Genomic DNA, 12,802 nt, shown 5'->3' with positions numbered 1-12,802 from the left:
TAAGTGGTAATAAAATAATTTTTGGTAACAGTGTCATTCAATTCTTTTGACCTTCCTTGACATCATATGACAGAAATCACATGATCTGTTGTGTGTTATCAAAAATCACTTTTAACAATCAGCTAAACACCTGAAGTTTACCCTTCTGCTCTGTTTAAAGCAGAGAATTGGAAATACCTGACTTGCAAAAGGATTGGCTAATCAGACGTTAGAGTTTGATTTCTTTCTGATTTTACCTTATTAAGTTGACTGTAGTAAAATTTGAATTGTTCTTTTATTTGGAATCCCAGTGGTTGTTATACCCTGACGCCATGCACCCTGGAAAAATTCAGAGTAGGGAAGAGGTTTGTGGGTTTTTTGTTTCGGTAAATTGAGCAGATGGGAATTATGAGAGGAGGAGAAGAATGTGTGACACTTTCATACATTCTTAACAGATCAGTTTTGGGAAAAGGTAGAAATGGAAATTGAGAACCTAGGAATAGGTATACAGAAATCTCTATGCTCAGATTTGTCATTCTGAACCTTGTGGGTTACACATAGTAGCCCCAGTTTGAAGACCCTCATTTGAGGCAGCCTGTGACAGAAGGGACAACACCTTGGGCTACACTGGTCTTGTCTAACAACAAGATATAGAGCAGCTGGGGCCAGCAGAGGCAGAGGTCCTGTGCTCTGTAAAATGTACACCACTATTGCTTATGTAGGAATGCTGCCCAGTGTTGACACTGTTGTCACAAGAATGTTTTATGCAAGATGATATATGGTTGGTCACTCAAAACAAAACAAAATCCTTTGTCACACATTGGGTTTGAATTCTGTCCCATAACACCTATTTGGATCTTAACTAATGTGGTTCACATAGGTTTGGTCAGTCTACTTGATGATGGCTTGAATTTAGCTAGTGATGAGGAATAGAGGGTTACTTGGCATATTCCTTACCAGCTAAGGCTATCTATTATCCATAACCCATCCTACTGGGTTTCAGAGACAGTAATGACTATTTTCCTGGTGGAGATGAGTTTGTGGCGCAGATACATTTGTGTATGCATGCATGAGCTTTGGCAGAAAACATTTCAGAACCACAGGCTTAAATTATTCAGTCTTAACTATTTAAAAAACCTCAGCTTAGCTCTTGAGGGAAAGAGGAGAGCGGATGAAAGCCCAGGGTTGGGAATTAAAATGCAGATACTGTATTTGGTATTGTTGTGTTAGAATAGTAATTTGTTAATCATGCAAGAGATATAATTGACCTTTTATAATAGGTCAAGGATCCAGACCTATATTTTGGCTGGGAAACCAGGTCATCTCAACTTACCTTTTGTGAGCAGCAGGGGTTCCTCTCTGTAGGGCAAAATGTCCTTTCAGAAATTACCTTTGACATGCCAGTAGTTTAAGTAAGTGAGAAGTGGCAAATTGGATGTTCTGTGTGTGCCTGGTACGATTCTAAATGCTTTATATTGGTCCTTTAATCTAATCCTTATAATAACCCTCGTGAATGGATTTCAGAGATACTGATCCTCTCAGTCTCGGAGTTGGCAATTTGCCTACAGCACTGAGCAGCCTTTTCTACTCACCCGACAGGCAATTGCAAATAGTATTTTTGTTGTTGTTGTTGCAACTTTCGTTTAGCTTCAGGAGTACATGTTTGTTACCTGGATATATTGCATGATCCTCGGGTTTGGGCTATGAATGATCCTGTCACCTAACTAACGAGCATAGTACCCAGTATTTTCTTTATGTGTCAAGAACTGTAAAAGATTGGGAGACTTGCCATGGAGTCTAGGAGAGCTGACTTTGATATAACAGATCTGTGGGTAGATGCCATAAAGGGACTCAACAACACTAAAAAGAAATAAAAACACATACACAATGGACCTGTTCAGTGAAGTTATTAATAGAGGTCTTCATGGTGAAGAAAATCTGTATGGGTTTAATCCAGGAGTTAAAAAATAGTGGTCTGTGGGCAGATTTAACCTACAGATTGTGTGATAGTCCAGTACAATATTTAAATAAAATTAGAATTTGCATGCCTTTTCCTGGGGGCAGAAACAATACCAACTCCTGCTGATGCTGTAGCCCCAAAGCTTCACACATTTACATTTTCCTGCCTGGCTTCTGAAGGCTTCTGAGTGTGTAGCTCTTGGTTAAATCACTCAAAGGAGGTGGTAGATCATACATGGTTGGTAGGCTATATTAACTTTTCTTTTCTTTTTCTTTTTTTTTTTTTTTTAGCTATTTTTACCAGAGATTTAGGAGATGGTGGTGGTGGCAGCAGCCCTGGATTTATCCAGTAGGCATATTTTTAAAATGCTTAAGCACCAGCTAGTTAGGAGTACAACAAAATCCTCATTTCTTTTTTGAAAAATTGTTTGGAAAAAATTTATTTCATGTTTCATAAAAGTATTAAGTTTAGAAAAAAAGGTTGCCTGTCATGAAAGTATTCACAAAATTATATGATTTTCTGTAATTATTAATAGTAAAAATCAGAACTATTTTGGATTTCCTTATATAATATTTCAGGTTTTTTTTTTTTTAATGTATTGCATATTTTGAGAGGAAAAGATACCATGAATCTTGCATTGGAGCAATGACCATCTCCTAGGGGTAGGTGATTGTTAGGGGAAAAAACTTCAACCTGAAAATCACTCCACAGTTCAGGTCTGTGCAATGTACCTACCTTAATTATCATGATGGGTTGTGTCTAGTATGTATCACACAACAAACTCATTTTCCTTTAAAAACATTTTCTTAAGTTTTTCTAATATATAAAATTATAGTATTATAATGATTATTGGTGAATGTACCAGCAGCTTTATAAAATCTTACTTTTTTTTCCGTAATTGTTCCAGATAGTTCATAAGAAATTATTTAAATACTATTTATTCCAGTTTTTACCACTTCCTAATCTGACTTCTTCCTCATTACATGCCCAGGATACTACCTTAAAGTTGACTTGCTATTCTCAACCATGTTTGTATACTGCAATGGCACATTTGCATCTATAGAGAATGTGGAGTACTGTTTTGTATTTAATATGTTTCAAACATTATGTAACTGTGTTTCTACTGTACGTATAATTTTGTACTCTTTTTTCCTCAACCTAATTTTCAAGTTCATCTATAGAAATGTAAAAATTCATATAAATAGAAATTACAAAATGAATGGCTCTAGTTCATTCTTTGTTTTTGTTTTTGTTTTTGTTTTGAGATGGAGTCTTGCTCTGGAGTCAGGCTGGAGTATAATGGCACGATCTCAGCTCACCGAAACCTCTGCCTCCCAGGTTCAAGTAATTCTCCTGACTCAGCCTCCCAAGTAGCTGGGATTAGAGGTGCCTGCCACCATGCCTTACTAATTTTTGTATTTTTAGTAGAATCAGGGTTTCCCCACATTGGTCATGCTGGTCTCGAACTCCTGACCTCAAGTTATCTGTCTGCCTTGGTCTCCCAAAGTGCTGGGATCACAGGCCTGAGCCACCACACCAAGACAGTTCATTCATTTTTAACTGCTATATGTGATTTCATTTGATAAAGGCACCTTTATTTTTATTTACTTATTTATTTATTTATTTTTGAGACAGGGTCTCACTCTGTTGCTCAGGCTGCACTGCAGTGGCACAATCACAGCTCACTGCAGCCTCAACCTCCCAGGCTCAAGTGATCCTCCTACCTCAGCCTCCCAAGTAGCTGGGACTACATGCATGTGGCACCACAGTTGGCTAATATTTTATTTGTTGTAGAGTTAGGGTCTCACTATGTTTCAGGGATGGTCTTAAACTCCTGGGTTCAAGCAATCCTCTACCTTGGCTTCCCAAATCGCTAAGATTATAGGTGTGAGCCACTGTTCCTAGCCAAATATACCTCTATGTAAGCTTCCATTCTCTGTTGACAAACATTTTATTTGTTTCCATCCCATTATATTAGAAACAGAGTCAGCATTACATAGTGGCTGAAACAGGGATGCAGGAAGTATTTTCTAGATTCAAATACTGATTTTATATTTTAATAGCTGCTTTGCCTTGGGCAAGTGACTTAATCCCTCTTGCTTTACTTTCCTCATTTATATTATGGTATATTCACAAAATGGAATGTTATATAGCAGCTGACAGAAATAAAATCTAGCTATGTCAATCTTAAGACTTTTTATTGTGGTAAGAACACTTAATATCTATCCTCAATAAATTTTTAATTGTGTAACAGAGTATTGATTATAAGTACAATGTATCACAGATTAACTTATTCATTTTACTTAAATAAAATTTTATGCTAATTAAATAGTAATTCTGGGCCAGGCATGATGACTCATGCCTGTAATCCTAGCACTTTGGGAGCCTGAGGTAAGTAGATCACTTGAGGCCAGGAGTTCGAGCCCAGCGTGGCCAAACATGGTGAAACCCTGTCTCTACCAAAATACAAAACATTAGCCAGGCACAGTGGCATGTACCTGTAATCTCAGTTACTTGGGAGGCTGAGGCATGAGAATCACTTGAACATGAGAGGCGGAGGTTGCAATGAGCTGAGATCGTGCCACTGCACTCCAGCCTGGGTGAGGAAGGGTCTCCAAAAAAAAAAAAAGTTGGAAATTCTTCATTTTCCTCTCCTCTTAACCCCTAGGAACCACCATTTAACTCTTTGATTCTATGAATTTGACTATGTTAGATGACTCATGTAAGTGGAATCATGCAGCATTTATCTCTCTGTGACTGGCTAATTTCATTTAGCATAGTATCCTCCAGGCCCATCCATGTTGTTGCATATTGCAAATTTTCTTTACTAAGACTGACTGGCATTTCATTCTATGTATATGCCACATTGTCTTTATTTATCTCTCACTGGACATTTAGGTTATATAACCACATCTTTGCTATTGTGAATAGTGCTGCTGTGAACATGGAACTGATAATATCTCTTTAAGATCCTGATTTCAATTCTTTTGGATAAATACTCAGAAGTGTGATGACTGGTTCATATGGTAGTTCTATTTTTAATGTTTTGAGGAACGTCCTTAACTGTTTTCGGTAGTTGCTGTGCTATTTTATATTGTGACCAATAGTGTGCAAGGGCATCAGCTTCTACATCCTCACCAATGCTTATTGTGGTTTTGTTGTTGTTGTTTTGATAACTGCCTAACACATGTAAGGCAATATCTCATTGTGGTTTTGACTTGAATTTCCCTAATGATTAATAATATTGAGCATTTTTTTGTTATCTGTTGACCATTTGTATGTTTTTGTATGTCTTCTTTGGAGAAATGTGTGTTCAAGTCCTTAACCCATTTTAGAATCAGGTTCCTAGGTTTTTGTTTGTTTATTTTTTGTTATTGAGTTGTAAGAGCTTCTTATATATATTTCAGAATTAATTCCTTATCCGATATGGTTTGTAAATATTTTCATTTCCTAGGTTGCCATATAAATATTAATAAACTGTTGCAAGGGGATGGACTGCGATATATATAGTCATGTGTTGCTTAATGACAGGGATATTTCTGAAGAATGTGTCTTTGGGAGATTTCATACCTGTGCTAACAGAGTGAATTTACACAAACCTAGATGATATAGTCAACTATGCTATTTAGGCTATAGCCTAAATCTCCTAGGCTAAAAGCTGTACAGCATGTTACTATACTGAATACTGTAGGCAAATGTAACACAATGGATGTATTTGTGTATCTAAACATATTTAAGCATAGAAATGATACAGTAAAAATATCATATTTATAATCTTATGGGACCATGATCATATATGTGGTCAATCATTGACTGAAACATTGTTACACTTTACACTATTTTGCAAGGTGCATGATTGTATATGGCTAGATGTAGGTTATTGTGAAGATACTAGGATTCCTGTTGGATACTAAGTTTACGGGTGCTTGTTACATCTGTAACATAATTAACAAAGTAACTAGTAAGTTCACCTGGTTCAAAAATGGACCTATAAAGACACTATGTCATGAATGCAGGATAATAATTCATATTTTGTACATGAGGTCTAAAATTATACCAAAATAGAAAGTAAAAAGATAATACCTACAGTTGTTAGGAGGATTAAATGAGTTAATATTTATAAAGAATTTTATTAATGCCTGGCACATAGAAAGTACTAGACAACTGCTTGTTATGTAAAATATATGTACATCTTTAACTTTACAAGGTATTACCAGATTGTTCTGCAAAATATTAGTACTAATGAATTTTATAGCTTCCTCCCACTCAAATGCCACAGACAGGTGTAAGAGATGACATTTCTTCATATTCTTTTACCACTTGAAATCATGAGGTTTCTAAATTTTTATCAATGTTTGGTTGTGAAATGAATCTCACTGTGGCTTTAATTTGATAATATATTTTCCTAATTTCAAATGAGATTGAACAACCTTTAATATGTTTAATGTTATTTTGATTTCCTTTTTTTATAAAATGTAAAATTATATTCTTGGCTCATTTTCTTCCCTGTAAGGCTCTTTGTGTTTTACCTATTGTCTTAAATACTCAGGTTTGTAAACACTTTTGATGTCTAATAGTGTATCTCCATGCATACTTATTTAAAATTGTCTGAGCTAGGCCGGGCGCGGTGGCTCAAACCTGTAATCCCAGCACTTTGGGAGGCCGAGGCGGGTGGATCACGAGGTCAAGAGATCAAGACCATCCTGGTCAACATAGTGAAACCCCGTCTCTACTAAAAATACAAAAAATTAGCTGGGCATGGTGGTGCGTGCCTGTAATCCCAGCTACTCAGGAGGCTGAGGCAGGAGAATTGCCTGAGCCCAGGAGGCGGAGGTTGCCGTGAGCCGAGATCGCGCCATTGCACTCCAGCCTGGGTAACAAGAGCGAAAAACTCCGTCTCAAAAAAAAAAAAAAAAAATGTCTGAGCTATTCTTGCTCTTCTAAAAAAATTAACAGTTTGTCAATTTGCCTAAAAATTCCATTTTGATTTTGGATGGAATTGTTTTGAGTTTATAGACCAATTTTGGGGAGAATTGATCCATGAGAAAAGCTTTACTAAGAACTTTTTTTTCCTATTTGTAGCTAGGGTTGCTCTATTATTTTGCTCTGTATTTTTTGTTATTCTATTTATATGTTTACATATTACTTCCCATTCTTTTGTGTTTGCAGCAGATGCACTTAATTGGTAAGTTTGACATCTTTATTAAAAGTCCTTTGTTCTTTACATTTTCTCCTTCGCAGATCTTGCAAGCATTCACAGTTCCAACTACCATCGCATGTAAATAAATCCTCAGTCTCTTTCCCATCTTGTCTAGTCCTGCTCTTAATTCCCAAGGTCATCATTCTAGGTCTTTGTTTTCCATTCCCATTTTCAATTACAAACCTTATCCATCATTAGGTGTATTGCCAATGTTTTTTACATTAGCTGAAGATTAGCCAGCCTTCTTTTCATGAGTGTGGGTTATTTCTATATAATAAACATGCTATAAATCTTCAGCAAAGGCTAATAATTTGACTATACTTTAAGGCTTTGTAAACTAATGTTGGTACAGTTACAAGGTCTTTCTTTTATCGAAGGAAATAAAAGCATTTGGATATCAAATATTGTTGGTCATTTTGTCTTTTACATGGGATTTTGAAAGGGTGTTTGGCCATTGTGCATTATGAACAGATTAGATGTTCTGCCTGAAAAGCACTCATCCTGAATTTCTGCATTAAAGAAAAATATAAACAATATACTTAAGACTGTGGTTTGCATGACTGTTCCTCAGATGCTAGAACTTTGAGTTCTTTTGAAGGCAGCTGGGGCCTCTCTAAGTGGATGGGGCAGCTGCATTTCTCCATTAGGGCTTTGAGCAGTCTTGCCAAGGAAAATCTAAATGATTTGAAACACACCATCAGTCCAGAACTTCAATGAGCATTTTCTAATAACTGAGGGAGGGGCATTAAAAACCACGTCCATATTCTTTTTTTTTTTTCTTTTTTTCCCCAATTCTTTAAAGTTTTGTTTCACTAACTTCAGGTCAAATTTCCACAACCATGTTCTGGTCAATTTCCATCGTTGCTTGGCTTCCCCAAATGTACCAAAAGATTTGTGGGGTAGGGACAATCACTGCCTTTACTCCATCTTCCACAAGGCAGGAGTTGGGCATCTGATTGTTCAACAGAACAAATGCTTTAGTAGCATCCAGGAGGGCAGACAGGCAAATCAGACTGTAGATACTCTGCTGTTTGTCAAAATCAGACCAGACAAAACCTACTCCACACTGATATAATAGGTATTGATATTCATCTTTTCTTTTTCTGTTGCCGCAACATTTTTCTTCTTTGAACGATCATACCATGTAGTTTCTCAAGCCCTTCCTTTAGGCCATCTCCTTTGTTTGCACAGTTAGACTGCAAATGCCACGGAGTTGATGAACTCAGTTCACCCACTGCTAACAATTTCTCAATTTCTGAAAGAGACAATGAGTTCCTCAAGTCTTGTTTGTTAGCAACTATAAGCACAGGGACTCCTTGATTTTCTGATATCCTAGTTATTTTGTGAAGTTCAGTTTTGGCTTCTTCCATCCGTTCGACATCAGCAGAGTCCACAACAAATACAATGCCATCTGTGCATCTGGTGTATAACTTCCACAGTGGCCGTAATTTCTCCTGACCACCTACATCCCAGAAGTGAAAAGTGACTGTTTTAGAATTTCCCAGGGTTACTTTAATTTTCTCAGCATTAAATCCTTTGGTAGGTACAGTATCTACAAATTCATTGAACTGTAGTCTGTATAAGACAGTTGTCTTTCCAGCCCAGTCCAAACCCAGAATAGCAATGTGGAAGGACTGAAATGAAGGCAGGCTGGACAGGATGGAAATCTGGTCTGATAGTCCATCCCCCATTTCCAGCTGCAAATCAATGTCCCAAGTTCTTCTTCTTGTTTTAGAACTTCTCTTTGTAGGTGATCCCGCCATAAGACTGACTAGCCATCCTTCCCTCTTCTTCGCTCAGTCTCTCTCTCAGCCGGAGGCGCGCTCACTGATACCTGTTAGCTAGCCCCAGGGAGGCGAGGGCAGTGGTGGAGGACTGGGTGCCTGGCGGGTGCCACGCGCCAGACTGCCCTAATGGTGCTGGCCCTGCAGCTCCACATGACAGACCCCGCCCCCTGCCCACGTGCTCCTAATCACACTAAGGGTTATCATATATGTGAAACTGTTTCTCCCTCCCTTCCAAGAGAATTATGATTCATTTTTTCTTTCTTTAATGTTAATACTTTTCTTGCTTCATCCATGACTGTCCACCTATTTTGACCCTGTAGAATCACTCGATACATGGTTCTTTTGATTCACATTGACTAAGCAAATAAAAATTAAGGGCACATAGCTCAAAAGTGTTCTTAGAGAATGATGGTATTTCCATGAGCTTTGAAGAGTAAGACATGGGAATCGAAGACCTGGGTGTAGTCTGGCTTGGCAACTTAAATTCTCTGAAGCTCAATGTGAATTTGGAAAACAAGGCCAATGCTCATTTTCCAAGGAAAGGAAACTGAAGAAAGGAGCGTAGATGAGTTTAGAAAAATATGAAAGGAGAGCAATCAAAATTTTGCTGTCTATAAGTGTCCAGTGAACTGACTTTTAATGTGGATGTGGAAGAAGGCAAACCTTGTTTCTAAAAGGAAGCCCCACTTGTGAAGTGTCTTCAAAGTGAAATTCATAGTCATGTTTCTAGTTTGGCTTCCCTTTGGGGGATGACAAAGTATTACATCCTCTGTAAAGAGAATGATATGGTTGTAGCCAGTCCCCATTAATTATGAAGTTTGATAGCATGGATTTGACTTATTTTACTACTCTCTTCCTTCCAAAAAGCCCCATGCTTTGTCAAAGTTGATAACTGTACCAGATAACTGTGGGATAGTTTCAGCACTTACTGAACAATTTATAAAGGCCAGAAATTATCAATTGTCATTTATTTTATGTTAAGAACCTTGCTAAACAGATGTTGTGATAACCATTTAACTGATATATAGGGGGAACCTTTGTCAAAATGTGGGTTTTCTCTGCTCTCAGACCACCACAGCAGTCATCATCACAGAAATCTTCTGTGACCAAAGGTGTGGGGGTCTTTCCCCACATACCAAGCCTGGACATCAGTATGTGTCCTACCTGAAGATGGTGTCAGGTCGCATAGGTTGAGGGCTTAGTCCCACAAGACCACCCCTTCTTTCCCTCACAGCTGAAAGTCTGGGCCTTGAACTTCTGACCAATTGACTTCAAGTTGGGATTCCCGTGAACCCCTCTTTGGGTTCAAATAATTTGCTAGAGCAGTGCACAGAACTAAAGGAAACACTTACCTGTGCTTACTGGTTTATTATAAAGGACAGTCAGAAGATGCAGATGGAAACATGCACACCACCTTCCAGGAACCTCCACATGTTCAGCTGTCTGAAAACTCAATGCAGTTCTCTTGGGTTTTCATGGAAGCTTCAGGACATCAACATTCCTTCACTCAGGGTATGGGGTAGAACCCTAACCAGGAAGGGGCTTAAGACCCTCAGTCAGAAAGGCTGGGAAGAGTGAAGTCCTTCCTTGAGGCAGTGGAAAGGAGGGCAGGAGAAGGTAAGAGTCCTGCCCCTGAGGCTGAACACACCCAGTATTATAACTGTAACAAGGGCAATGGGAGTCAGGAGCCAGGAACCAGGCCAAAATCCAATATATATCATAACACCACACTGATGTAAAAAAAAAAAAAAAAAAAAAGAGGCTCAGAGAAGTTGTTCCATGTTTTAAATCAACAGGTATTAAGTGGCAGAGTCAGGATTAGAGCCCAGGACGTCTGATTTGGTGTTGCCCATGCCTTCCACTAGAAAACAGCATGGGTGGGTGATAATAATGAGGCTTCTGGAATCTGGCTGTGTGACTTTGACCTTGGACAAGTCATTTAAGCTGTCTAAGCCTCTGTTTTCTCATTTAGAACATAAGAGTGATAATAATTATTTTGTTTTCTTTAAAGACAGGCCAGGCGTGGTGGCACACATCTATAATCCCAGCACTTTGGATCATCTGAGGTCAGGAGTTTGCAACCAGCCTGACTTACATGGTGAAACCCCATCTCTACTAAATACAAAAAAATTAGCTGAGTGTGGTAGTGCATGCCTGTCATACAAGCTACCTGGGAGGCTGAGACAGGAGAATCACTTGTACCAGGGAGGTGGAGTCTGCAGTGAGCTGAGATCGTGCCATTGCACTTCAGCCAGGGCAATAAGAGCAAAACTGAGTCTCAAAAAAAAAAAAAAAAAAAAAAAAAGTCTTGCTCTGTAATCCTGGCTAGATTGAAGAGGCATGATCATAGCTTGCTGCACTCTTGAACTTCTGGACTTAAGCAATCCTCTCACCTCAGCCTCCTAAGTAGGTATGCGCCATCATGCCCAGCTAATTTTTCATTTTTTGTAGAGACGGGGTTTTGCTATATTATCCAGGCTGGTCTTGAACTCCTGGCCTCAAGCAATTATCCTGCCCTGGCATCCCAAAGCTCTGGGATTACAGGTGTGAGCCGCTGTGTCCAGCTAATAGTTATCTTTTAGGGGCATTTTCTAGATCCCTGTTTTTTTCCTCTGTCTTTCTCCCATCACCATTACCAAGGTCTTAATATGTATATACTGAATCCCATAAAAACCTACTTCCATGTCTAAGTCTGACCCAATCTGCTTTTCACTGGAGGCATACTAGTGTACAAGACAGTCCTTGACCCTGCCTTTGTGAAATTTACGGTTTATTGGGGATACCTAAAATATGGTGGTGTAAGCAATGAATGTAGCCACATAGGATACTATTGGAAGGCATAGTGGGGGCCCCTGAGACGGGTGGGGCTGGAAAAGAAGGGAAGGCTGCTTGGAACTCTACATTGAGAATGAAGAATGATTCAGATTTAGCTGGGTAAACAGCAGGGAGAAGAGTGTTCTGGAGAAAATGATGTTTGCAAAATCTAGGAGATGCAAGAGATCATGGTGTTTTCCAGGAACTGAAAGTTCAACCTGTGCCCCTGTGGGAGGTGGTAAGAACTGAGATGGAAACGTTAGCAAGGGCACCTCAGGAAATGCCTTGCTAGTCATGTTAATGGTTTTGGACTTGGACCTGGGGGCAGTGAGAAACCACTAATGGAATTTAAGGACTTTGCCACATGATAAGATTTGTACCCTGGTTATTGTCTGAAAAGTAGATGTGAGGAGGTGAAGAATGGAAGCCAGTTTGGAAATAAAATGATGAGAGCCCAAACTTCAACAGAATAGTAGAAATGGGGAGATGCAAATATCTTCCTAAGAAATACTTAGGAAGTAGAACTGGCAGGTCTTGGACTTGGAAACTGGAGAAGGAGAAGTTGAACGTAAGGTTCAGGTTTTCCCTTGGTTAATGTTTCCTGAGTTAGAGACTGCTAAGTGAGGAGGAAAAATATTATTATTTACTTCCTCGATAAAGCACTTCATGTGTACCAGGCACAGTTTTAAGTGCTTTACAGATACTACATTTTTAACTGCTCACAGTGGCCTAATGAGATAGTTACCAAACATTTTTCCTATTTTATTGTAGAGGAACTGAGGCATGCAGAAATTAGCAACCTCTGCATATAGCCAGAAATTGGTGAGTTGGATGGAATTCAAACCAGGCAGACTGGCCCAGGTTCTTAACCACTGCACCCTGCTGTGTCTTATCAACAGAGAAGATAAATTCGGTTTTGGTCATGCTGAGTTTGAGGCGCCATCAAGACAGCTAAATGGAGTTACCCACTGATTTGGAGTTTAAAAACAAAATTTAAGCCAGAGAGATGGATTTGAGAAACAGTTACCTGTACACAAAAATTGACCTGTATGAGGAAGAGGG

At 38.8% G+C, this 12,802-nt stretch overlaps 2 protein-coding genes across 4 annotated transcripts in view; one reads left to right on the top strand and one right to left on the bottom strand.

Annotated features, from left to right (window-relative positions):
* The window catches only part of ANK3 (ankyrin 3), a 698,348-nt gene that overhangs the window by 27,405 nt on the left and 658,141 nt on the right, over nt 1-12,802 (top strand). The gene's annotated exons all lie outside the window — the stretch shown is intronic.
* Nucleotides 8,228-8,830, bottom strand: LOC101036636 (ADP-ribosylation factor-like protein 4A). The gene has a single exon (XM_039478491.1). It carries the CDS (start codon nt 8,828-8,830, stop codon nt 8,228-8,230), a length of 603 nt encoding a protein of 200 aa, XP_039334425.1.

Source organism: Saimiri boliviensis, chromosome 12 (assembly GCF_048565385.1).
Source record: "Saimiri boliviensis isolate mSaiBol1 chromosome 12, mSaiBol1.pri, whole genome shotgun sequence".
In the NCBI taxonomy this organism is placed as follows: domain Eukaryota; kingdom Metazoa; phylum Chordata; class Mammalia; order Primates; family Cebidae; genus Saimiri; species Saimiri boliviensis.
The sequence above is the reverse complement of the archived record's forward strand: the minus strand, read 5'-3'. Positions and strand labels throughout refer to the sequence as shown.

What these genes read in the sequence shown, in the direction of transcription:
- LOC101036636 (XM_039478491.1), bottom strand. Translation starts at nt 8,830, where the DNA reads ATGGGGGATGGACTATCAGACCAGATTTCCATCCTGTCCAGCCTGCCT.